Below are 24022 nucleotides of genomic sequence, written 5' to 3'. Positions count from 1 at the left end.
TTTCAGCGCACGTCCGGCGTGCGCGCACAAGTTCTCGAACCAGAAGTGATATGGCCCGCATGGCGAGACGTCCGTACACACACACAACGACGCGTTCCTAGCGGCGCGAACAAACTTTCTGTAAATACATGTGTGTGTACGAGCGTCCTGTTTGTTAGTAACTATAATAGTTTTTAAATTAAATATTTTTGAAAGAACTACAAAGTTGTGATTTTTTTATTCTTATAACCCCTTCCTTCCTAAAAAAAACTTTTTGCTTCCCGACATCATTTAAAATTGCACCATTTGCATCCGAATTTCCGTTTGAAAATATAACTGTTAGTATTCCATTTTGACCCTGCTCAGGCTAGACTAGAGGGCGCCAGGGTACTGGTTGCGCACGGGCGCCACAAGGGCTAGAGACGCCTCTGTAAGAAATATTAAGAATGAACATGCTGTGCTACAGGCGAAGTACTTTATTAATAATATCTTATTAGAGGCTAGGACGGGAAAATACAACTATGCAGAATACCAAAGGGGAAGTAATTTATATAGTAATAATAAAAGGATATCGTTCTGCTTCTCAACAGTCATCCTATTTGACAAATTCTGTTAATGATGATAGCGTAACTGCTAATGCCTCTCATGTTAATAATGATAATGAAGCACCAAATGCAGCAATATTCACAGAATTACGACAATTTGAGAATATTCAAGAACTAGTTTCCCACTTTGAATCAGAAACGCAGAACAAAGAATAATTATAATACTTATTATAATAGTAACGTTGATTTTCTGTCACTTTTATAAACATATTATATCTATTAAAAATAATAATAAACAAATACTTAAAAATAATGAAAACTTGTAAGTAATTAGTTTTTTATGTGTGACTAAGGGCCCTATTGAGGAATGAAAATTAATAGATTTAGTGGCCACTAAGTTTATTATCATTTATTCCTTGGTCTTTTACCCAAAGCTATAAAAAACGTCATTAAAATTTCCAGCAGCCTATGATTGAATTGTTTGCCACGGGACACTTCCTTGAGCACTGCAGAAATATTCAGCAAAGTGGTTTCTTATTGTCTGAGCGGATTGAGGAGGAGGTCTGCCTTGGCTACTTAAGTTTCTCATATTATTATTTGTCAACTCCCTTCGCCACGCACCTTCCACAACATTATGAGCAGCGTCTTGAGCATGAGCAAAATCGAATGTAGTATTTGGTGTATAACTCGCGGTTGAAGATGTATTACGTATCAGGAAATTATGTAGGTACACGCAAGCAATTACAACTAATTCAGCGTTTACTGGACGTAATGGGATAGGGCCGGGCGGCCGGCTCGGCTATTTACAGGGGACGACACCAAGAGGCACGGAGGCGAAGCGATGCGCGCGCACCGGCGCGCTGATTGGCTGGTTTGATCACACCATCGTCGCATGTTCGCAGCGTGGTCGGCGGACGAGCCGCCAGACACGTAGACCACCGATGACTCATGGCGGAATCTTCTCGAAGCTCGACTCGTGATTGCCTCGTTACACAGTGTTAATAACAATCGTGTTACTTTTTGCCCTGCTGTGCTACTCTGTGTCCCTCTGTGTCCTGTTGGAGAACCTCAACCGAACACCAACCATACGTGTTCACGACTAAGCCACCGGGACATCCGCAGTTCTCCGAAATGCAAGCGTCGCTGATCGTCGTAATCATCGCCCACGTATTCAAGAGAGTCGACACACTTGACTAACTAGAAAACGATCATCCCGTGGTTCGGTACATGTCTTTCTGCCAGAACCAGGCCTTCTCTTGACGGAACCGGTCTCTTGATAGCGCTGCCAGGTCCTTTGAACTGTCGACCGACTCACATTTTGCCTCTGAGCCACGAAGCATTGACTGCAACCTTCTTCAAGCAGCGCAATAATTTTGCTCGCTTTTATCACTTTATCTACCATTTTCGAGATTGCTAAACAGCAAAAACAATACCTGTAAATGTCAAGGACATCAGATAATTTAATAAAAATTAACAAAAAGTTAATTAGAGTCGATATTAACTATAGGTAAATCGCGCCACAAAATGTAGTTAAAAGGTGTTTTCTTTGAAAACCAGGCTCAATCAAAAATTTGAATTTGGAATGTACTCTTATAAACATTATGGCACTTTAATAACTGGCCAGTAACATGTTCAAATGATTAAAACCTTTTTGGTATTGTATTATTTTCAGCCAGGAAGAAAATAGAAATCGCCCTTTTTTTTGCAAAGGAGTGTGTATATTCCAAAGCTTCTTTTTCCTGTCTGTCAATTGACATATCTCCTTAGTATTCCATGGCTTTGTTTTACTATAACCTTTGCGACATTTTATTTTTGGTATAAACTTATCAATAGCTTTGGAAATATTTTCTTTGAACATCATCCACGTATTATCTTGTATAGTAAATATCAGTAATGATACTTCTTCCAGCATTCAGATATTTTTCACTGAGTTTCATGACTGTTTCACTGGATACGTTTTGTGTGGTTGAAGTGGTCCTTTTGCTTTCATATACAATCAAGTCATAGGTATATCCATCGTCGTCGCAAATTTTAAATAATTTTATTCCATACTTATGTCGTTTTCCAGGTATGTATTGCATAAAAGCTATCCGGCCACGAAAAGCTACCATTGTTTCATTAACGGTAAGAAACTCTCCAGTGCCGTTGGTATAAGATTGAACATCGCATTTATCGTTAATCGTTTCGTTTGCTCCTCACGATCAACGTTTTCGTATTGTTTCACAGTACCAGTTGGACTTAACAGTCCGTATTGGACTCATCGAGTAAACGTACAACTATTTACTATGACGTAAAGTCCAACTCTGGCCACAATTTTGTCTCTCTTACACATTCGCTGAAGTGGGACAGACATACGCTGCCAAATTGTTGAGTTTGGCATTTATTATTTCGTTTATTGACGTTTTTGACAGATGCTTGACAGCGTGACTGACAAAAAAGTGACAGTCCACCACTTACTCTATGGTGGGTATACCTATGGTGACTTGTCTAAAATCAATTAAAAACTTTGTATCTAAGGCCGATAAATCAATTTAAGAAAAATACCTCTCAATGTCACAGAGTACATTGAATATGTCAAAATCAAAAAGCAACCGACATAATAGATAAATTGATATTCTTAAATTGTAATTTTTTGAAGTTCTTGTCAATTGTTATAACGATGCGTACGAGTCCAACGCAATTTGAAGCTATGGTGGACTTCATGGTACGGTGACTATTATTACCTACATGATACTTATTATCAACTTTCTGTTACATTTAGAAAGATGTGAATTTATGAGTGAGTGTGTAGTTTGTAATTCATACTGCGTGTTTTAGACACGGCGACTTGAATAAGCCGGCCGAAGGGCCACACGGCAGACTGAGGGCTATCCAGCTATGGGAAGAGCTGAGGGATCTATTAAATTTGGATGTCACCGGTGATCGAAAAGTGGTGGACAAGTGGAAAAAGGTACCTACGGGCTGCGATAAATTTTTTCTGTTTTACTAACATTCAGGTACTTTTATGGTTTTAACAAGTTAAATTAACCACATAATAATCTTCAGTAGCATATATTAACTTGTCAGGCACCCTACACTTATTCTGCTGTGCAAGCCCTATGTATGTATAATGCGAAACTAAGAATAGGAATAAATGTTGTGATATATTCACAAGAAAAATATTTTTATTTGGCTCAGCTTTAGTATTGCACCCGCGGCAGAGGGAGGTGAGAGGGGGATGGATGGTAGGGAGCAAGGGGATATCGCCCCCCCCCCCTCCCCCCATGCATGCCAAAAACGGTGATTCATTATAGTTTACGAGATATTAAGTTTTAAATTTTTGCGAGGTTATTAATATTCATGACAAGGTCCAATTTACACTTCTGAAGGAACAATTTTTTAATTTAGACATCCAAAATGCAGTTTAAAACAAAATGCAGACGCGCAAAGTTACGCAAAACAAACTAATAACCGTACCTTCAAAAAACAAATACGGTGAGCGCACCAGTGCATACATAATCCCTCGCCTCATAAATACTTTAGATAACAAATTTAGAAATGAACTAACTAGATTTAATTTAAAATATAAGCTAAAATCCTATTATATTAACAAATAGTAATGATCCCCATTTTAGTATAAAATGTAATGTAATAAGTGTTTCTATAAACAATGAAAATTGTTTATAGAAACACTATTATTATTATTATTATGTATTAAGAAGTAGAATGACACACTTTTTTAACCTTCGTGATTTTTTGCTGTGTCTAAATTGGATTTGTTAAACATTCTTTGTTGGTAATTAAAAAAAAAAAAACTATAGAGTCTTGGCGCGAAGGAAGCAAGCCGCCGCAATGTCACAGGTGCCAAATGTATTCGCACAATTCGGTGAATTGCCACAGACCCTTCCGGTGCGTCCGATGTGCCGGACCGCACCCCGTTCGGGACTGCACAAGGTCCCAGGACGAACCACACACCTGCGCAAACTGCGGACAAAAATACTGATTGATTACAAGGAAAAGGGAAGGATCATAACTGGAGAATACTACGCAACGATACTAGAAAAATTAAAGGAGGCTAGGAAAATTGACCAAAGGTGTGTTGCTTTTGCAAGACAACGCGCCGGTTCACAAGAGCAGAGTTGCAATGGCTGCTCTGCACACGCATGGCTTCGAATCACTAGTCCACCCACCCTACAGTCCAGATCTGGCTCCATGTGATTTTTATTTATTCCCCAATTTAAAAAAAGACTTGAGGGGAAGGATATTTTCCGACGACAATGAGGTAAAGGAGGCAATTTTGGCTCATTTTGAGGCAAAAGATAAAAAATATTTTTACGATGGTTTAGAAAAATTAATTCATAGATGTAATAAATGTATTCGGCTTAAGGGTGACTATATTGAAAAGGAAAAATAGATTTGTTGTTTCATTTTATTTAAAACCCGTTCATTCCACGAACTTTTGGACCTCCCCTCGTAAGTTTAGGTTAATATAATATTACTCATTAGCCTTTCTCAGGCTAGATTGTAATGACAGTAAAGTACTGTTGTCAGCACTTTATGATATTAAACAAAAAAAAACAAGGCATGATTTAAATAGTAAACAAGGAAGGCTTCGTATATTTTTCTCGTGAAGGTAACGTGTTTATATTAGACAGGGGATTTCGTGATGCCATCGAGAGTCTAGAAGAGCATAATTGTAAGACTCACATGCCTGGATCATTATTAGAGAATGAACATCAGCTCACACTACAGATCAATAAGTCTATATGTGTTACAACATGCCGTGGGGTGATTGAAATAGTTAATGGGCGAATCAAACGAGATTTTAGGTTGTTTAGAAATGATACTAATATCAGAACTGCTACCCATTTAAAGGAAGATAGAATTGCTAGTGCATTACTGAACAAGTTCAATTCTTTTATGTTATTCAATTATGTTACTAGCTGCCCCGGCGAACTTCGTACCGCCTAACAGTCGATTCTTTTTCAGGATTTTTTAAAAAAAATTCTCTCCATAAGAACCATCCCCGTACTTCAAGGAATATTATCAAAAAGGAATTAGCGAAATCGGTTCAGCTGTTCTCGAGATCAGCAACACATTCAGCGATTCATTTTTATATATAGAAGATTTACTATTTGTTGTCAGATTTATCAACGCTGAATTATGTTGTATTTTAGTGACTCAAGACATTCCTTTCAGAAGTAAACAAGGAAAATAACATGAATGTGCCCAATATACGTACCACTGAAATCCAACATGATGCTGCAACATTCAATTCCGTGCTAAATATTGAAAGGTCTACCATACCATACTTGTAAGTTGTTAGGCTATGTTTTTTGTATACATTCTATATAGATAATACTCACAATATATTTATGTTGATTGTATGTTTATTAATTACAGAAATGAAATGGAGAGCTTCAATAGTTCTGCGTCGAATGATACATCTAATGTGACTGTTGAAACAGAAAATGATACATATTGTTTTTATGTGTGTAGTGGGCTTTTAGAGGGAAATTGAATTGTACCTACTACTTATAAAAATAAAATTTTCATTTTTGAGATCAAAGTGGAATTTAATGTATTAGAGAAGCTAGAGAATACTTAGCTATAGTTGAAAACCGGTACCATTTAACTTATCATTTAGCTGAGTTTGTTGAAACTGAAGACATTAATAGAAGACGTGCAATGTTTGCTGCAATTGATGGTGATCAACCACATTTAAATGGATTTCCAAGATTGATAAAGACGATTTAAAGCGCTTTGCAGTTGGGAGTTATCAATTGAAACACGCAAGGTCTTACTTCGGAGAACCCATTCGGTCCACGGGAATATACATATAAAGTGGAAATAAATTCAGTAGTAGACGAAGGTCTTCCACTGATGTTAGGCCAAAATAATTATAGGTAGTTCAGTAGGTGAGGTAGGCTACCCTACCTCAATTCTCCAATATAATGTAAGAAGCTTGAGAATACTTAGCTATAGTAGATAATTCAGTAGGTGAGATAGGGTAGGTTTTCTTAGATAGGCCCTCAGGCTAGTTATACTAGCGACAAGTGTCCGTGAGTTTTTGTCAAAATAAATAAATGAAAAGGTTAGTAAATTCCACTTTTTTGTTTAATTATAATTAAACATTTAACATAAGGCAAGGTGTTCTCATATTACGTGGTCCCAAATAGTACATCCGAGGACTTCTTAAATGATTTTGACGAGTCGCCAGCCGAATCCTTTTAAACTCAACGAGGTTGCGCTATTTCGGCCGAGAATTGTCTAGTACTTTTCTCCCATTTGCGAGGAAACAATAATTGAAGAAAAAAAAATTCAATTCATATGAAAATGTATATTGCAATGCACTATTACAATATTTGCATGTTTCAAGCACAGTTAGTGTAAAAGTTAGTAAAGTAATTAAGTTTCCACGCATTATAATTTCTAACCTACATATAAATCGTAAATCATAGTAGCGTGGTTCTTCTGTAAATTCATATAGCCATATCTCCCGGACAATCGGGATAGATCGCCTATTATGATGGCGGGTTGGCCACATTGTAGCGTGTGCTCATATAGGTACATTTTGACCTTGGATATCAGCGTTGTTTCTTAGAACACGCGGGTGCTGGCGGGGGAAGGGGTATGCGGCGCTCGCGGCGCGCTCCCCTAGGAAATCCAGTCGGAATCGGGTAGCGATCGGATGTATACGTGCGTGGTGCCATACCTACTCGTGTTCGCGCGTTTTTCTGTTTTAGTGATTATAATAGTTAACTCACCTGACTCTCTTTTCTCACAACCCAACCCGCCACAACATGTTTTTATGTTGTAAGTCATTACTTAAACATCGTGAGAGCATATTAGGTTTCATGTACAATATTAAAAGATTAAAGGAAATTAGTGATTTTGAACTTTTGAAGCAATGCAACGGCTTGCAAATATCTATGACAGTAGGAGAATCATATGATACTGATGGAAATGAACTGTACGAAGAACTGAATATGAACATCTGCGTGTACAAAGGAAACGACGACATTATCTCGGTGCTGAAATACATAATAATATATAACATAATAGAAGAAAAAACCGTAGAGAAATAAATACCCTACTATTGAAATAGTCCTGAGAATTATAAATGCCACCACACCTATTACACAGATGCTTCTGCTGAAAGGAGTTTATCGAGGCTTAAAATTATTGAAACATATTTGAGGAATTCGATGACAAGATCGGCTTTCAGCCCTTGCTATTCTTTCAATCGGAAATAACATAGCTCATTCGTTAGATTATTGTGCTTTAATTAAAGATTTGTCTTAGGAAAATCTGCAAACATCAATTTTAAAATTTATCATCTCTGTATTTGTTAATTTTGTAAGGGCCTCTTTCACAATCTCTTAGGACTTAGTTAACCAGACAACCAGCAAATGTTGCTATTTAAAAAAATGCTTAACTTGCAGTCAGAGCAAAATAAAAACATGAAAACTATTATACGAAACCAGCAGCAGAGCGTTGAGTCGGAAAAAGTACCAGTCCTCTGAAGGTCTTAATAAGTCATACGACTCTCTGCCGGATAGCACACATTCTAAGCCGAAGAATTGAACGGGTCCAGGCAAGCTATCCCCATGGGTCCGAAACCCGGAATACTTAAGAAGGTAATCTACGAAGAAAGATTGCCGAAGCGCAGAGAGAACTAGCGAGTATGACGGAAGATAAAAAGTTTGATCTTACCGCTTTTGATTTTACGCCAACCACCACAGAACAAGAACCTAAGGTTACGCGAGCATACGCATAACTGCTTCTACGACACTATGCGGAAAAGATGTGGAGCCCTGGTGCGCAGATTGCGGAGCAGTTCTAACAGCATCTTGAGGATGATTGCGAGCAGGTTAGACTGCACGTATGGGACTCATTGCTGTGGCATTTCTAACGGAATGGTGCAGCGATATCTCGCATCATAAATAAATGTTAATTTAAATTAAATTAGACTAAGATGTAGGTTAAGTACTAACATAGACACTAATAAGGGTGAGATCTATAGAGCGCACTCTGACTTTGCTCAGACTTAAGACACGGTTAAAACGAGACAGCGTTATATAGGTGGCATAAATCTGTCTCGTTTTAACAGTGACTCAAGTCTAAGCAAAGTCAAAGCTCGCTCTATAGATTTCAGCCTGTGATTTGTATTACTAACAATATTTAGTCCTTGTTGCGAAATAAAAAGTTAATTATAATATAATTTCAGGATTTTTAAAACCAGTAATTCATCCATTTAACCGTAATGTATTTACAGACGATGACTTTCAGTGTGCAGAAGTCACAAATCGTCCTCAAGCCGAGACTGAGGGCTCCATGGCAGCTAATGCTTTACCTGAAATCTCTGATAATATTCAGCCAACAGTAGCTTCACAAAAAGAGTCACATACACCACAAACTGTGTCTCCTGAACCAGAAGAAACTGATCAAAAGGCAGTCCAAGTATGTGTGATCAATTCCTCATGGCATATAATGCTTCACTTGAATTGCCTGATATTATTCAGCTAAGATGCAATATCAATGCAGCGTCTCGTAAAGTACCCGGTCCCGTAACTCCAGAAATGACCAACCCTATCCAAAAGCCGCTCCACGTAAAATGGTGCAAGGTACCATAAGACTTGTGATGTTATTGTGAAGCATGCACGTAAACTGTTCCATTATTTTTTACAGAAAATAAACAATTCTGAACCAACACCTGACCCAGCTGGTTCTTCACAACGTAAAATGATCCCCAATCCTCTTTGTTTCTTCAGTGTCCAATGAAAAAAAGACCTAAACGTGTTGTTTTATGTTCTAACGAGTAGACAATTTGCTGTCAACGTCTATAAACTTATCACGAATATGATGACGACATCTACACTCGACAGCCGGGCCACCGCACCGGGGGGTAAATAGGGTATGGAAGTTTGTATGAAAGTCCGTCATTATTACCACTATTTTGGAATACTTTTTTTCCTTCTGAGAAGAAACAGTAACAAACTTGGCGGTTGCTCTTTTGAAACTATGCCCCTTCACACACATAATATGAGCACATTATTGAGAAAGTTGCATGCTGTAAGACGCCTATAATTTGCAATTTATAATGACTCGGCAGAATTAGGGTATTTGCACCTCTCATAAGACTCTACAAAGGTTGAGTAATATTATAATTACCGGGTCCAAGGGTGTAACATGCTTCCCGAGTCACTGAGAAGGCAAACAGTCCAAATGAGGACTTCCAGAGTTGGTCAATCATCCATTTACAGAATAAGGGTCAAGTCAGGTTCTTTCTTCTTTAGACAGTGGGAAAACTCAGTGTTCAACAATGAATGATAGTCACCGAGCTCATTCAAATATCCAAATTTACAAAGAATTGCTGCTCTAAACTAAAGGAAATTGCCCGAAACCGGGCCCCCTTTTTGGCGTCGTGTCAAAACTTAAATTAATTTAAAAAAAAGTGTTATTTTTTTACGATAATATGTTTTATTACGACTTTTTTTTCACCCTATCATTGAAAAATGTAATAAATAGTTATTCAACTGAATTGACGTACATCCGCCCACCATACCTAGGGATGCCCTATATATACATTTACTCTCGATACTTTGGTATCGATACCGATCACTTTTAGAATCGAATCATTCTTTCGATACTTACTCGGTATCGGAAGAAAAATACTTGTGTAGAATCGATTTGGTGCGCACAGTGATTAATATATTATGAACCCATATTTAACTTATTTTAATGCTTGACCAGACGTTTCTAAAGTTACCCGTCGCCACTGTGGTTTGTATTGGCTAACTAGGTCTAGTGAATGCGTCATACTCATGGGTAACTATGGTGTGTATAATTGACAAATAAAGTAACATCATTTGTATCGTGATAAGTACGTATTGAAAACCCGTTTAAACATTATATTATGTCGTTATACAACAACATAAGTACCTATATTAACATTTTTGTCTAAGTAGGTAGAGTAAAATCCTGAAATCTAGTTTATTATTTTTTCCTAACATACTATTGTAATAGGTGTGTCTAACTTTACTAAATATAATAAGATCTATAACTATTATGACTGCGTGCTCGATAGCGGTAGAATGACGGCTACTATGTCGAGATCGCAATCACCCCGGATTGGTTGAATTTATAATATTCTTGTGGCAACAATGCATTGTAGCCAATAGTGAGCGAGTATCAACCAACCAGAAGTGCAATCGAGGCTCCATTGCGGTAGAATGACAGCTATAATGTTGCGATCGCAATTGCCTCTGATTGGTCCATGCTCGCTCACTATTGGCTACAATGCATTATTGCAACAAGAATGCCATAAATTCCACCAATCACAACGATTGCGATAGTAATGATGCAGGTTTTACGAAATCGACCTAATGATCTATAACTATGATGCGCAAAATGACTATTTTGAAACGGATTTAGATCCATTTATAAATCCATACAGATAGTTCAACTCAGTTGTGCGCGCGGCCCTATGTGTGCGTGGGCTTGTAAATATACAACTTTCATTCGTGTGGCAGTGACGCGGCAGTCGTCGTCCGAGCAAGACGTGTTCTTATCGCTTGTTCTTACAGGTACAGTCGTTTACGAAAATGTCTAGTTCTTCACGGAAAAAATGATTAAGGAGTCGGGTAAATATTTTTAAATTTTAAATTTAGATGTAATTAATATTTATTATGATTCTTTATACGAAAAAATTTATCCTTGTTGACGTTTACGTATTATTGTTTTAGACTCGAGAAACCATTGCTAAGGTAGGTATACGAATTTCTGAAAAAAGATGCGAGAGATATATAAAAAAAAAAACGTTTAAGTCAAATTGATGAAGGGATGTGGGGTAATACTTGTCGACATGTACAAAAGAAAAAAGAAGAATACTATAGACATTTTGACATGGAGTCAGAAATCATAATTAACCTTGGTGAGAGCAGCGAATCCGAAAATTCATCATTTGATTTTTCAAGTAACGATTCAGAATAATATTCAATAAATAAACATTAAATTATGAAATAACTGTTTTTTTTTAAAACCCGTATATAACCCGTAAATAACTGTATATTTGTATTTGTACCCGACTGTATCTCTTGTCACGCACACAAAGTCACTGTATATGTACAAGGTTTACCCACACATAGGGCCGCGCGCACAACTGAGTTGAACTATCTGTACTCACGAGAAATCAAAAGAGATTGCAAAAATAACTAGGTATGTATATTTAAAATGTTGTTCTTACTTAAAATAAGATTATACTACTGCAATATGCATCAATCATATTAATATAATAAAAGTATATTTGCCTAATAAATATCTCAAACCAAAAAGCCTTTAAAACCTGTATAAAATCGATTTCAATAATCGATTGACAAAATAAGTATACCTAGCAACACCATGCTTAGGGCGCTTTTAGTGTCACGCGGATTTGCTCACGCACGCGGGATTGGACCGCATGCGTAGCATCCGCAAAGAACAATTTCATATAGGTATCTATTGTAAAGCGTGATAAACGCACGCGGGACGCGGGGCGCTGTGCGGGGCGTCACCCCGGTGCGGGGTATCCGCATGCGTAAGCGCTGCCTACAACTTCAGTGCCCATTTTAAGGCTTTGTCAGACAGGACGCGTACTTAGCGCGCGTCAGAGCGTTAACTTGACGCCGCGCTATGACGCTAAGATGTGTTGTACTACCATCGTACAATACCGTCAAACAGAGCGCCGGCGCTAGCAGTACGCAACGCTCTGTCGCGGCGTTAGGACGCTTTTAACGTCGGGTGTTGTATTTTTTTACAAATTTTATTTTAGCGTCGGAGTGAATAGGCGTAAAATAATAATAAAATACTGCATAATGATCGAAAATTTGATAGAATTGGTTAGAAAATATCCATGCTTATATAATACGAAGGATAGTTCATATAAAGATATATCAATGAAGGCAAAATTGTGGGCACAAATCGGAAAAGAAATTAATGAAACTGGTAAGTAAAAAAATTCGTTTATTGATTAAAATAAGACACAAATTGTTCACGAGTTTCGAATGCTGCAGTCGTTGATCTTCTATTTGTTGGACGATGAGTTATTAAAGCACGCATAGGTGCGTTTTCGTCTTCCGACTCCGGAGTTAATATCGCTGTACCTTGTTTTGTTCGCAAGTAATTATGTAAACAACATGCAGCTTTAATAATATCAATTGATGTGTCCACATCACAGTCAATAGGTCGTAAAAAAATGCGCCATTTTTGTGCTAATATTCCGAATGTATTTTCAACCACCCGACGTGCCCTGCAAAGTCTTTTATTAAAATTTGTTTTTCTTTCGTCTTGTGTGGCTAAGGCTCTTGGGAATGGACGCATCAAATATGTTTTTAAAGCAAAACCTTCGTCGCCGATAAGTACATGAGGTACGGGCTCCTCGGTGCCTGGAAGAGGTTTATCTGGCAGCAGAGATTTTCCGTGGATATATTGCCGATAAAATATTGAGTTCTCGAATATACCACTATCACTTTGCCGCCCGTAACTACCGACATCTATGACGGTGAATTTGTAACATGGATCGACTATAGCAAGAAGAACTACAGAAAAAAACTTCTTGTAGCAAAAATATTCTGATCCACTATTTTGGGGACACTTTATAGAGACATGTTTCCCATCAATACTACCGACACAATTCGGGAAGTTCCAGGTTTCCCTATAACCCTTCTCTGATTGTTTCCATGTCTCTTCAGTAGGCGATGGCATATATTCTGGTTGTAATGTATTCCAGATTTCTGTACAGACTTCTTTTACAATACCACCGACTGTTGAACGACCTACTCGGAAGGAGAAGGCTATGGTCTGATGTGAATCACCCGTAGCTAAGTACCTGAAACAAAATAATACAATTTATGTTTATTTTATAGGTGAAGTAGCTAAAAAAAAATGGAAGAGCTTGAGGGACAATTATATGAGATACAAAAAAGAGGTTGCAGGTACTACAGGACAAGCTGCAAAAAAATTTACAAAATGGCCTTGGGCTTCCCAGTTACAGTTCCTTGACTCAACTCTGACAGATCGAGAAAGAACTTCAAATATTCGAGAACCTACACCAGAAACATCGTCAGCTATAGAAACTCAATCTCCAGAGACGCCTCCACCACAGACACCTCCACCAAGAACACAAAGCGCACCCCCGCCAGAAACACCTCCGCTAGAGACGCCCCAAACAAATGACACAAATAGTTCACGAGCTAAGAAAATTAAAAAAACTGACAGCGAAATGGATAAAGTTATAAATTTTCTTCAAAATAAGAAAAAACAAGAGTATGATGCCATAGATCACCTATTCCAAAGTTATGCCCAAACATTTAAAAGTTTTTCCAAAGACAAACAGATAAAAGCCAAAGTAGAACTAGCCAAGTTATTTGCAAGCATAGAAACAGAGGAACTGCAAGAAAACGTCCAGATATTGAATTCACCACACTATTCCATTATTAGTACCGAAGACTCCGTCTGCTATGCAGTACCCAATTCTGTTCCCGAAGATTCATCCCCAGTAGCTGTTATAGATTTATCTAACAGTACTTCATCATACCTGCAACAGCCTGAGCAGCTACGTCAACCACTACGCGAAATCGATATTCTACATGTAACTAATTTTGGAGCATCGACTTCTGATTACAACTCAGCTGATTTTGATTGATTTTCATAATAATAACGCAATGAACATGTATTTAAAAAAATAAATATTTCTTACCTTAGACAGATTACAAGTCTTTCTCTTGTAGAAATAGGTGTCCTCCAGTTTGTGGTACATTTGCTTATTTTTGGGATGAGCAGTTCATGTAGTTCTTCGAATAAATCTTGAGACATACGAAAGTATGTAAAAAAACGATCTTCATGTGATGCAAGCTCACGACACAAACGATGATACTCTCCTAAATTCTTTCTCTTTTGATTGATGTCGTGCACCCATACTCTTTTTCTCTGTGACCGTGATAAAGCATATAAAAGTAATAATTCTTCCACATCTGAATCACTCGACATCTCCATAACGAACAAACTCTTCACACTGCTATCGATCTGCACTACGCTTTGGCGAATGGCGAAATGGCGGCGCGGTGTCGTCGAGTCAGTGCCCTAACGCGCGCTAAAGCGTTCTGTTTGACGAAGCCTCGCGCGACGTTAAAACGGGACGCTATAACGCTACTACGCAGCGCTAAAATACGCATCCTGTCTGACAAAGCCTTTAGAGTCGAGCGGGGCGCACGCGCCGTATTGTACTACCGAAATGAAAATCGATACAGAACGAGTAATCATTGAAGTTCATCTGCGGCCCGTTTTGTGGGATAAACGCAATGAATTATACAAAAACAGGGACGCGAGGGAGGCTGCATGGAGAGATATTTTGAAGGAATTGGCACCTAACTACGAAAATTTGAGCGAAGAGGAAAGAAAAGAGGCGGGTATGTGTTTGGTTCATTATTTTATTTATACAAGCATCATTACTTTATTAATATAAGCATAATTATTTAATTCACAAATAACATCAAAAACCTTCTAAAACCTTTTGAGTTTAGTTAATTAATTATATATCGGTGTTGCCAGGAGACTTTTCCTTCATTGATAAAGTAATCTGCAAATATATCTCTGATATTACTTGCCGACGTATTACTACTTTCAGTCTGCTGCCTGGGTAGTGGTCCCGTAAAACCATTTGTGACAAATGTATGGCTGACCTTGTAGCCATCCCGTTTCCTTATGAAATTGTGAAGTACACATGCCGTCTTGACTATTAATTGTGCTAGATCTAACTTGACATTCATGGATCTGTGAAATATTCTAAATTTATTTGACATAATTCCAAAAGTGCATTCTATGTACCTTCTAGCTCTGGACAGACGGTAATTAAATATTTTCTTTTTGTAAGGTAAATTATCACGAGCATAAGGCCGCATCACATGTGATGATAAACCAAATGCCTCGTCTCCCACTATCACGAACGGCAACTTTGCTCTTACACTAGATGGATAAGCTACTTCGGGGCAAATAATAGGCAACTCTTGCGGGTCAGGGATACCCAACGTGTTACTTTCCAGTTTCGTATACAATTGACTCCTTCTAAAGATGGTTGAATCGGCGTTGCTTCCACTGGTACCGACATTAATATATGTAAAATTATAATCAGCATCACACATTGCGAGGAGCACTACAGAATAATATTTCTTATAATTAAAATATAGTGATCCACTGTGCGGCGGCCGAATCACTCTTATATGTTTTCCATCAATTGCACCCAAGCAATTAGGAAAATTTGTATATGTGAGAAATCCCTCTGCGATTTCTTTCCATTTGATCCCATTAAGCTGTGGAATACATTCAGACTTTAGTTCAATCCATATTATGTAACAAACTTGTCTTACTATTTCGCTAATTGTTGCAATTCCAATCACATAGGAATAGTGTAGATCAGTGAATGTATTACCAGTTGCCAAATATCTGAAAACAAAAACAATATATTAATAATATGATAACATAATATATTAATAATGCTGACATCAGACATAAGACAGCATGCACCGCTCGAATTTTACTTCAGAAGAAAAATAAATACCCTTAAGGTGAAAGGGCACGGAAGTAGCTAGCGCTAGAAGTTTTTAATTCGTTTTAACTACAGTACTATAGCTACGTTAGATTTCTATGATTTGCCGAAAATTTTATCATAGGGGGGTATTTATGCAGTTATGATTTCATATGAAAAGTTCGAAGTATAGTTATGTATCTCATATCTGCTAAAAGTGGCCACTTTTAGCAGATTTGAGACACATAACTATGCTGTAAATATTTTATAAGAAATCTTCTCTGTATAAATTAACCCCTATGGTAAAATTTCCGGCAAATGAAAGGAATCTAATAAATATATATAATATAATATAATGAAATATCGTTTATTTCAGGCAATATTTACATTACAAGATGTCCTCCTTCATGAAGGTTGACAGATGCAAATAAAGCAAATTTTTGTTAAAACAAATTAAAAACTTACAGCGCTAGTGACTTCCGGAAGTTTTCACCTTAATTTTGATGATGGCAAATTTTACTGTAACTAATTATTTTTGTAAAAAATGAATTATTTCGTCGATGTCTGCGCCGCGCCGCCCCGGCCGCGCCGTCTGCGTCTAGTATAAGATTCACTTTGCGCTATCGTTCGCGGCGAAATTGACCGGCCTGCGCCGGCCCGCCGTTTGCGTTGCGCCTAAGGGTACTTTTCCTTCAACTGCGGCCTTATTTTTCCACTCTGTATAGGTATATATATATATTGCTTGATTTATCTAATGCTTCATGAGACAGTGTAAAGTTGACAACATGTGTGAATTAAGGAGGGCCTTTAATCGAATGCAGTTAAATTTCCAACTAATATCAGATTTGTACACACGGCCACAGATCAAGCTTCCCAAAACCAGTATAAACAGGACTCATGCGTTGTTTATTATCGTAGACGACTCGGCGCCCGGCGAGGCCCTAGCAAGTTCCGTTTATTGGTACTGGTTTTGGGTAACTTGATCTGAAACTGTGTGTACTTTTGCCACTTACTTATTATATTTTGTCATTTCAGACAAGAAAATACAACAACGCTGGCGAACAGCAAGGGACACTTACCAGAAAGACAAGATATCTGAAAAAAATCAGCCATCCGGCTCTGGGAGTAAGAAGAAGAAGAAGAAATATTCTTACTATGACATTTTGACTTTCTTAGACAGTACAACGGAAACTGCTGGAGAAGAGTCACTCTGTGAAGAAATGTCTGAACAAAGTAATTTAGAAACACCTAATGAGTCCACGCAACCAGATACTTCACGTCAAGAAAGTTCTCACCCAACATCAAAACAAAAACAAGTAAAATCTAAAAAGCAAGCACCATCTGAATTTGAGGCACAGTTATTAGAATGCTTAAAGTCTAATCAACAGGAGCTAGAAAGTGAGGATTTGGCTTTCTTTCAGTCTCTGCAGCCTTCATTAAAAAGATTCACTAGATATCAAAAACTAATGTTCAGAACAAAAGTGTTAAATATAGTTATGGAAATGGAAAGTCAAACACAACCTGCATACTACAGTCCCATACCTACAACAAGTTCTAGTGCTTTTACTGAGCTTGACAGTTTGTCACCGATAAATCAAGATTACCAAACCAATAGTATAATCCAGGATACTTCGAGTCTTAACGACAATGCTATTAGTTCTGCTGCAGTGAATGACAATGAAACTCTTATTTCGACTGAAAGCGGCCTGTTTAATATCACGTCTTATGACGTAATTTATACCCCAGCAACAACATCATCTACAGGCGAAAGTAATGTCAACGCTCAGGATACAAATTTACAAAGAAATGAATGATGTAAAATTTGATTTTTTAATTTATGAATAAAACTCTTTTTATTAAAATGAGTACGATTAACTTTTTTTCTCCAGTTTCTCTCTAATTGTTTGTTTAGTCATATGAGTGCGGTTGTACACACGGCACAGATCAAGTTACTCAAATCCAGTATAAGCGGGACTCCGACGGGTTACCTAAGTATGATAATACGCAAGGCGCGAGTTCCATTTATGCTGGTTTTGGGTAACTTGATCTGTGGCCATGTGTACTTTATCAGATAAAAAAAAGGATTGTGTATGTAGGTTGAACGTACCAATCCCAAACCAATTAAGGACTTTTTTTGACTTTAAATTACTGTCATGTGCAAACCTATAACTTTTATCTATATTATAATAAGTAGCGTGTGATGAAAGGTAGGAATGATTCCACTTTAATGGCGACATTTTATGAGTGAAATAATCTTATTTAATGAAATTTCAACATGAAATTGAATGAAATTATGAACAATGAAATTTCAGAGTACATGACAAATTTTTTTTTGCACATGTAAATTTACACATGACAGTAATTTGAAGTCAAAAAACGTTTATCCTACCTGTTCAAATCCCTTTCCACTAAATCATAGCAGGAAATTAAATATTTAAAATTTAAAACTTACCTTAATGTAATAGCGAGCCTCTCAATCGGTTGTATTGTAATCCTTCGTAAACTGCTTTTTTGTAGCTTATTCTCAATTTTACACAACAGTTCATCAAAAGAACGAATGGACATTCGAAAGTAATTTTTAAATTTACGTTCATTAATTTGGAGTTTTCCAAAGCGTGTAACAAACGCCCCAGCAAGAAGCCTATTTTCAAGAAAGGGATCAACATGTACTCTTGTCTTCTTGTTTCGTCGTTTGTAAAGTATGTAAGCGACACATATTCTTCTGACATTGATCATTTTTGAACACGTCTATACCGTTACGCAGCCCGTAGAAAACTGAAACTCATGCTGCGTATGATCCGCAGCGTGAAATTTTACGCATGCGGTCCAATCCCGCGTGCGTGAGCAAATCCGCGTGACACTAAAAGCGCCCTTAGTGTCAAATCTGTCAAATCCTGCCGGTTTGTTGGTAATCCGTAATTGTTTTGGTTTTGCGTTGAGTTGAATTATTAAATTCCTCCGTAATAACTTCTGTTACGTTACGATTTGCTATCGAATGGAGCATTTACGTTCCATAAGTGAGAGATATCGGACTCTGGTTTTAATTTTAGTGAGCGACTGGACTCTTATTTTAGTTTTTAGTGAGCGATTGGACTCTCGTTTTAGTCATTTAAGTGAGCAACTGGACTCTTATTTTTGTTTTAAGTGAGCGATCAGACTCTTGTTCTAGTTTTAAGTGAGCGATCAGACTTTTGTTCTAGTTTTAAGTCAGCATTGGACTCTTTTAAACACTTTAAAAATGTCCACACCCGGTCGAGATCGCGTAAACCGTCCACTCTCACGCAGGTGTGTCAATTGTTCCCTGAGTTTGGCGCCTAATCTTCGAAGACGACCAATAGAAGAATTAGACGAACAATTGCTAATCATTCTACGATCATGGGTAACGCCTACAATCGTAAGTATGATCAAGTTCCTTAAAATATTTACAATTACATGAACACCCCTTAACTAAACTAACCTAGGTAACATTTGCAGCTATTTCCTTAGATACCTTATATACACATATAAGATACATGAAAGATAATTTGGGCAGTGTCTTTATCTCTACATAGTATAAAATAAAGTCTCTTCCCGCTGTCTGTATGTATGTATGTATAAACGCGTAGATCTTTTAAACTACGCAACGGATTTTAATGCGGTTTTCGCCAATAGATAAGAGTGACTCTAGAGGAAGGTTTATAGCTATAGTTTAATTCTCAAAAATTAGAGATTCCTAGAGAAATTGAAATAATGTGAATTAGGTCGGAAAAAAATCGTCTCTTTTGAGAGTTTCCGAGGCAATGACACCTCAATGACACCACAATAATAGCTACATTGGACCCATGCGAAGCCGGGGTGGGTCACTAGTATGAAATATAATGAAACATCCTCCAAAAGCCAATATGCATACTATAATATATTATAATAATAAACTTCTAAAAACATACAATGGTCTAACATTACTCTGATTTTGATAAAATATGACCTTTTTTCAGGTATCCCCTGATGACATTCTGTGTATTGAATGTTTTGTGCTGTTACAATAGCGAGTGCAAATTACTCCACCTCAAGTAGAGGTACCCCCTGCTCTTGGACATCTAAACGTATGTTTTGGATGTGGAATCTCAATTGCAAGTCGCAGAACTCACCAAGTTTCTCAAGACAGTCCTCAAAGGACATTTATCTTAAGATGGATGTCCTCAAAGGACATTTATCTTAAGATGGACTCCAGCTCATCATGTAAGTGTTATTAACATGGCAAAGATAATTTTTAAATAACATGTTTGATATTATTAAACAAAAAAATAAAGATAGGTAATCAATTTTTATTTTTTAGGTCAGACATTTGGAACGAGTTTGTCGTGCTTGTTGGGAAGCTGCAACAAGAAATCTTCAAAGACAAGCACTTCATGACATTAACAGACCCTTGCTGGAGCCAGTGGTTGCTGACCCTATGGAAGTTGATATCCCAGATGCTGTGATTCCTGAACCACCTCCACTGCCTCAAATGGTTCCGCCACCCCAAGAGCAACAATTGCCCCGAACACAATCAAAAATTAATTCTCAAAAGTATAAACGAGTTTCTGCAAGTTCACGTCGTTGTATGTTTACTGGGTGTGAGAATATGGAACGCCTTTTAGTGCCCAGTGCTATAAAAGAAGTTTTGTTAATCCAGTACAAAAAATATATTCCCTTCACTGCTAGAATCAGTGAATATCATTTGATCAGCTATCAATGGGATGAACTTGAGACCCCTCATTCAGATTTTACTGGATATCAAATTGATGATATATTTTCAAGACTAGAAAAAGCTGCCGAAAGAAACATAGATTTTAGTAACATAAACTCGATGGATCATCATTTATGCCATTATTGGTTGGGACTTAATGCAGAGCAATTTAACGAGCTATTGAACTGTATTCCAATGTTGTACGATCATTTTCCAAACCCTTCTGTAGCTCTTAGTATATTTTTGGTCAAACTTAGAACAGGTGACAGCAATGAAAGGTTGTCAACCCTATTTAAAATGCCAAGATCTACTTTGGAAAGAAAAATGAATATTGTTAGAAATTGTTTAAATGTACAGTTTGTTCCTAGATATTTAGGAATCAATCACATGTCTATCCAAAATGTGGCATCACGCAACAGGACAATACCAGAGGGATTTTTTGGGGATGCCAGCATGGCTTCAAATATTAAGCCTGCTATTGTTATATGTGACGGTACATATGTTTATGTCCAAAGCAGCAGTAATTATTTGTACCAAAAACGGACTTATAGTTTGCATAAATATGCTAATCTTGTTAAACCATTCCTGTTTGTTTGTTGCGATGGGTATATTTTAGAGTGTGTAGGACCACATGAAGCGACACAAAATGATTCATCAATTATGAGTGCTTTATTTAACAATGAAAATGGTCCAATGCGCGCATTTTTTAGACCCCATGATGTATTTATTTTAGATAGAGGGTTTAGGGATGTGATTCCTCAATTAGAAAGCTACAATTATAGAACATATATGCCAGAATCGTTATTAGAAAGTGAACACCAACTAACCACCCACCAGGCTAATAAATCTAGATGTGTAACAATGTGTCGGTGGGTGGTTGAGGTGGTTAATGGCAGAATAAAAAGAGATTTCAAATTATTTCGGCAGGAATATTTTAATAGAGCGTCAAGGCACCTTATGAGTGACTTTAAAATAGCTTGTTTCCTTTTGAATAAGTTCCACCCCACTATTGACGACATACCCGAGCATGTTGAGTACCTTAATATTGCTCGGGCAAGATTGCATACGCCTTCGGCATTTCATATCTTTCGGAATTTATTCAAAGGGAACATATGAACAGAAGGCGTACGATTTTTCAAAGCATAAATAGCAATGCTCCCCATCTAGATGATTTCCCAAGATTAACTTTAATTGATTTAAAAAGATTTGCATTAGGATCTTACCACTTAAAACAGGCAAGGTCCTATTATGGGGAGCATGTGCGAGCAAATGGCACATACAGCCTGGAAATAAGCGATGAATTGATAGAAGAAGATTTGCCCTTAATATTTGGCCAAAATAATTATTTAGTCAGGGGCAGGATTAAATCACGACATGTGAGCAACAAGGCATACTACACGTATTTACTGATAAGTAAAGAACAGAATAGGGCAAATTCTTTAGAGTGTCATTGCTTATTATTGCAGTTGCTTAGTGGGAAATCGTACAGTAGGGTGCTACGCTCATACCATGTCTGTATTGTGGTATTTAAGCTGGGGCCGGTTCAATGAGGTAAGCGCCCCAGCATCATTCCTGGATAATATATTCTATAACGAATAAGGGCCTATTCAGTGCGACGCGGATGACCTACGCGGACGTCCGCGACGGACGGTAAAATGTATGAAACCTTAACAGCGCGTTCAGAGCGACGCGGAGCTGTCCGCGTCGCGGAGAGCTATCCGCGCGCGGTCGTAATCGCTCCGCGCCGCTCCTCCGCGCCGCGGATGTCCGCGGGCGGACGGTGCTTGGTTCTAATGTATTTGTTCAGTGCTCGGCGGACAGTCGCGCGGAGCGGACGTAAGGTACTGTCGATGTCATGGCGGCTGTGTCAAATGTGCAAACCGAGAGGGTCATACAAGAAGTACGACTTCGACCATGCCTTTGGAATCTCCGCGATAGTTTATATAAAAATAAAGACGCGAAATTAAAGGCATGGATAGATGTTTGCGAAGCTGTTTGTCCGAATTTCGGAGATAGTTCAGGTGAAGAAAAAAAACAAATCGGTAAGTAATGTTTATTGAAACATCTGTGTTATCTAATAAATATAACTATTTTGCCAAGGTACAGATCCTTCATTTGAGACAAAGTAATTTGCAAAATTATCTCTTATTGTATTGCCCGATCGTGTACTGTCATTAATGCGAGCATTGTAATCTGTAAATCCAGCTACAATCATAGCGTCTTCTTCCGTATAACCATCGCGTACTCTAATGAAATTGTGTAAAATGCAGCACGCTTTGATTAAAATTTGTGCAAATGATGTTGATACATTGATAGATCTTTGGAATATTGCAAATTTGTTTGTCAATATACCAAAACTCGATTCTATGTATCGGCGCGCACGACTTAACCTGTAATTAAATATTTTTTTTTTGTGTGTCAAATTTGTACGCGCGTATGGACGAAGTATAGTATTGGAAATGCCAAAAGCTGCGTCTGCTACAATGACATGTGGCTGTGGGTTGATAGATGTGCCTGGTAATAATTTTGGAGGTGGCAAATTTAGATCATCTCGTTCAAGTCTATGAAATAACGAACTTTTCTTGAACACATTAGCGTCTGCTTCGCTGCCACAAGCCCCTACATTTACATAGGTAAAACAGTAATTGGCATCACACATTGCAAGTAAAATAATAGAATAAAATTGCTTATGGTTGAAAAATACGGACCCACTTTCTTTTGGGCACGTGATTCTGGTATGCTTTCCGTCAAGGGCACCTACGCAATTGGGAAAATTGGCGTCCCTTTCAAAGCCAAGTGCTATTTTATTCCAAAAATTTGGATCAGGTTCAGGCAGACATTCGTTTTTCAAAATTTCCCATATTAATGAGCATACTTCTTCAATAATGTATTTAATTGTGGATAGCCCCAATCGATAACTTAAATGCAAATCAGACATTCTTGACCCAGTAGTCAGGTACCTGCAACAAAAAAAAGTGTGTATTAAATAAGTAAAGTTAGTAGCATGTGTTGTTTTATTATTTATATTATTTAATTTACAGAAAAAGCTGTTCAGTTAAGATGGAAGACAGCCCGTGATGCATACATGAAGTGTAGAGCAAATCTTAAGACATCAAAGTCCGGTTCTGCAGGGGGTGTCAAAAAGAAGTATATTTTTTTCGATATAATGACGTTTTTGGAAGACACAAAGGACTTTGAACCCACACATGAAAGTATGGCTTCAACATCGTCGCAGAGCTCCCAAAATGT

General features: G+C 37.7%; 4 protein-coding genes and 3 long non-coding RNA genes across 9 annotated transcripts in view; 4 read left to right on the top strand and 3 right to left on the bottom strand.

Moving 5' to 3' along the window:
- Positions 1-24022, bottom strand: part of LOC138404205 (uncharacterized) — a 162193-nt gene that overhangs the window by 108131 nt on the left and 30040 nt on the right. The window lies entirely within an intron of this gene.
- On the top strand, positions 3780-10166 carry LOC138404218 (uncharacterized). The gene is made up of 2 exons (XR_011238242.1): positions 3780-5817; positions 5907-10166. It is a non-coding gene; the product is annotated as an uncharacterized lncRNA (long non-coding RNA).
- LOC117994403 (uncharacterized) lies at positions 12112-14735 on the bottom strand. The gene is made up of 2 exons (XM_034982312.2): positions 14242-14735; positions 12112-13371 (listed from the first exon to the last, which is right to left on the bottom strand). Exons 1-2 carry the CDS (start codon positions 14535-14537, stop codon positions 12507-12509), a joined length of 1161 nt encoding a protein of 386 aa, XP_034838203.1. The 5' UTR covers positions 14538-14735; the 3' UTR covers positions 12112-12506.
- On the top strand, positions 14738-17931 carry LOC117994404 (myb-like protein X). Its single transcript, XM_034982313.2, has 2 exons — positions 14738-14950; positions 17101-17931. Exons 1-2 carry the CDS (start codon positions 14776-14778, stop codon positions 17877-17879), a joined length of 954 nt encoding a protein of 317 aa, XP_034838204.1. The 5' UTR covers positions 14738-14775; the 3' UTR covers positions 17880-17931.
- On the bottom strand, positions 14954-18938 carry LOC117994402 (uncharacterized). 3 transcript variants are annotated; one of them, XM_034982310.2, is made up of 2 exons: positions 18518-18938; positions 14954-15983 (listed from the first exon to the last, which is right to left on the bottom strand). In XM_034982310.2, exons 1-2 carry the CDS (start codon positions 18799-18801, stop codon positions 15065-15067), a joined length of 1203 nt encoding a protein of 400 aa, XP_034838201.1. In that variant the 5' UTR covers positions 18802-18938; the 3' UTR covers positions 14954-15064. The 3 variants fall into 3 exon arrangements, 1 of the variants encoding a protein (XP_034838201.1); XR_004675356.2 differs by having other exon boundaries at positions 15900-16584; positions 18518-18615; XR_011238213.1 differs by lacking the exon at positions 18518-18938 and adding an exon at positions 16531-17106 and having other exon boundaries at positions 15900-15983.
- Positions 18990-20232, top strand: LOC138404215 (uncharacterized). Its single transcript, XR_011238239.1, has 3 exons — positions 18990-19073; positions 19242-19459; positions 20040-20232. It is a non-coding gene; the product is annotated as an uncharacterized lncRNA (long non-coding RNA).
- Positions 20246-22029, top strand: LOC117994348 (uncharacterized). Its single transcript, XM_034982256.2, has 2 exons — positions 20246-20283; positions 20381-22029. Exon 2 carries the CDS (start codon positions 20498-20500, stop codon positions 21887-21889), a length of 1392 nt encoding a protein of 463 aa, XP_034838147.1. The 5' UTR covers positions 20246-20283; positions 20381-20497; the 3' UTR covers positions 21890-22029.

This window comes from Maniola hyperantus, chromosome 26 (genome assembly GCF_902806685.2).
Source record: "Maniola hyperantus chromosome 26, iAphHyp1.2, whole genome shotgun sequence".
NCBI lineage: Eukaryota > Metazoa > Arthropoda > Insecta > Lepidoptera > Nymphalidae > Maniola > Maniola hyperantus.
This window is presented reverse-complemented; position numbering and strand designations above follow the sequence as displayed.

Bases quoted from the DNA above. Each gene is read 5' to 3' on its own strand.
- LOC117994403 (XM_034982312.2), bottom strand. From the start codon at position 14,537: ATGGAGATGTCGAGTGATTCAGATGTGGAAGAATTATTACTTTTATAT. The intron at 13,372-14,241 runs GTAAGAAATATT...ATTTTGTTTCAG, and splicing joins AGACTTGTAATCTGTCTAAG to GTACTTAGCTACGGGTGATT.
- LOC117994404 (XM_034982313.2), top strand. From the start codon at position 14,776: ATGAAAATCGATACAGAACGAGTAATCATTGAAGTTCATCTGCGGCCC. The intron at 14,951-17,100 runs GTATGTGTTTGG...TTGTCATTTCAG, and splicing joins AGAGGAAAGAAAAGAGGCGG to ACAAGAAAATACAACAACGC.
- LOC117994402 (XM_034982310.2), bottom strand. From the start codon at position 18,801: ATGATCAATGTCAGAAGAATATGTGTCGCTTACATACTTTACAAACGA. The intron at 15,984-18,517 runs GTAAGTTTTAAA...TTTTGTTTTCAG, and splicing joins AGGCTCGCTATTACATTAAG to ATATTTGGCAACTGGTAATA.
- LOC117994348 (XM_034982256.2), top strand. From the start codon at position 20,498: ATGGAAGTTGATATCCCAGATGCTGTGATTCCTGAACCACCTCCACTG.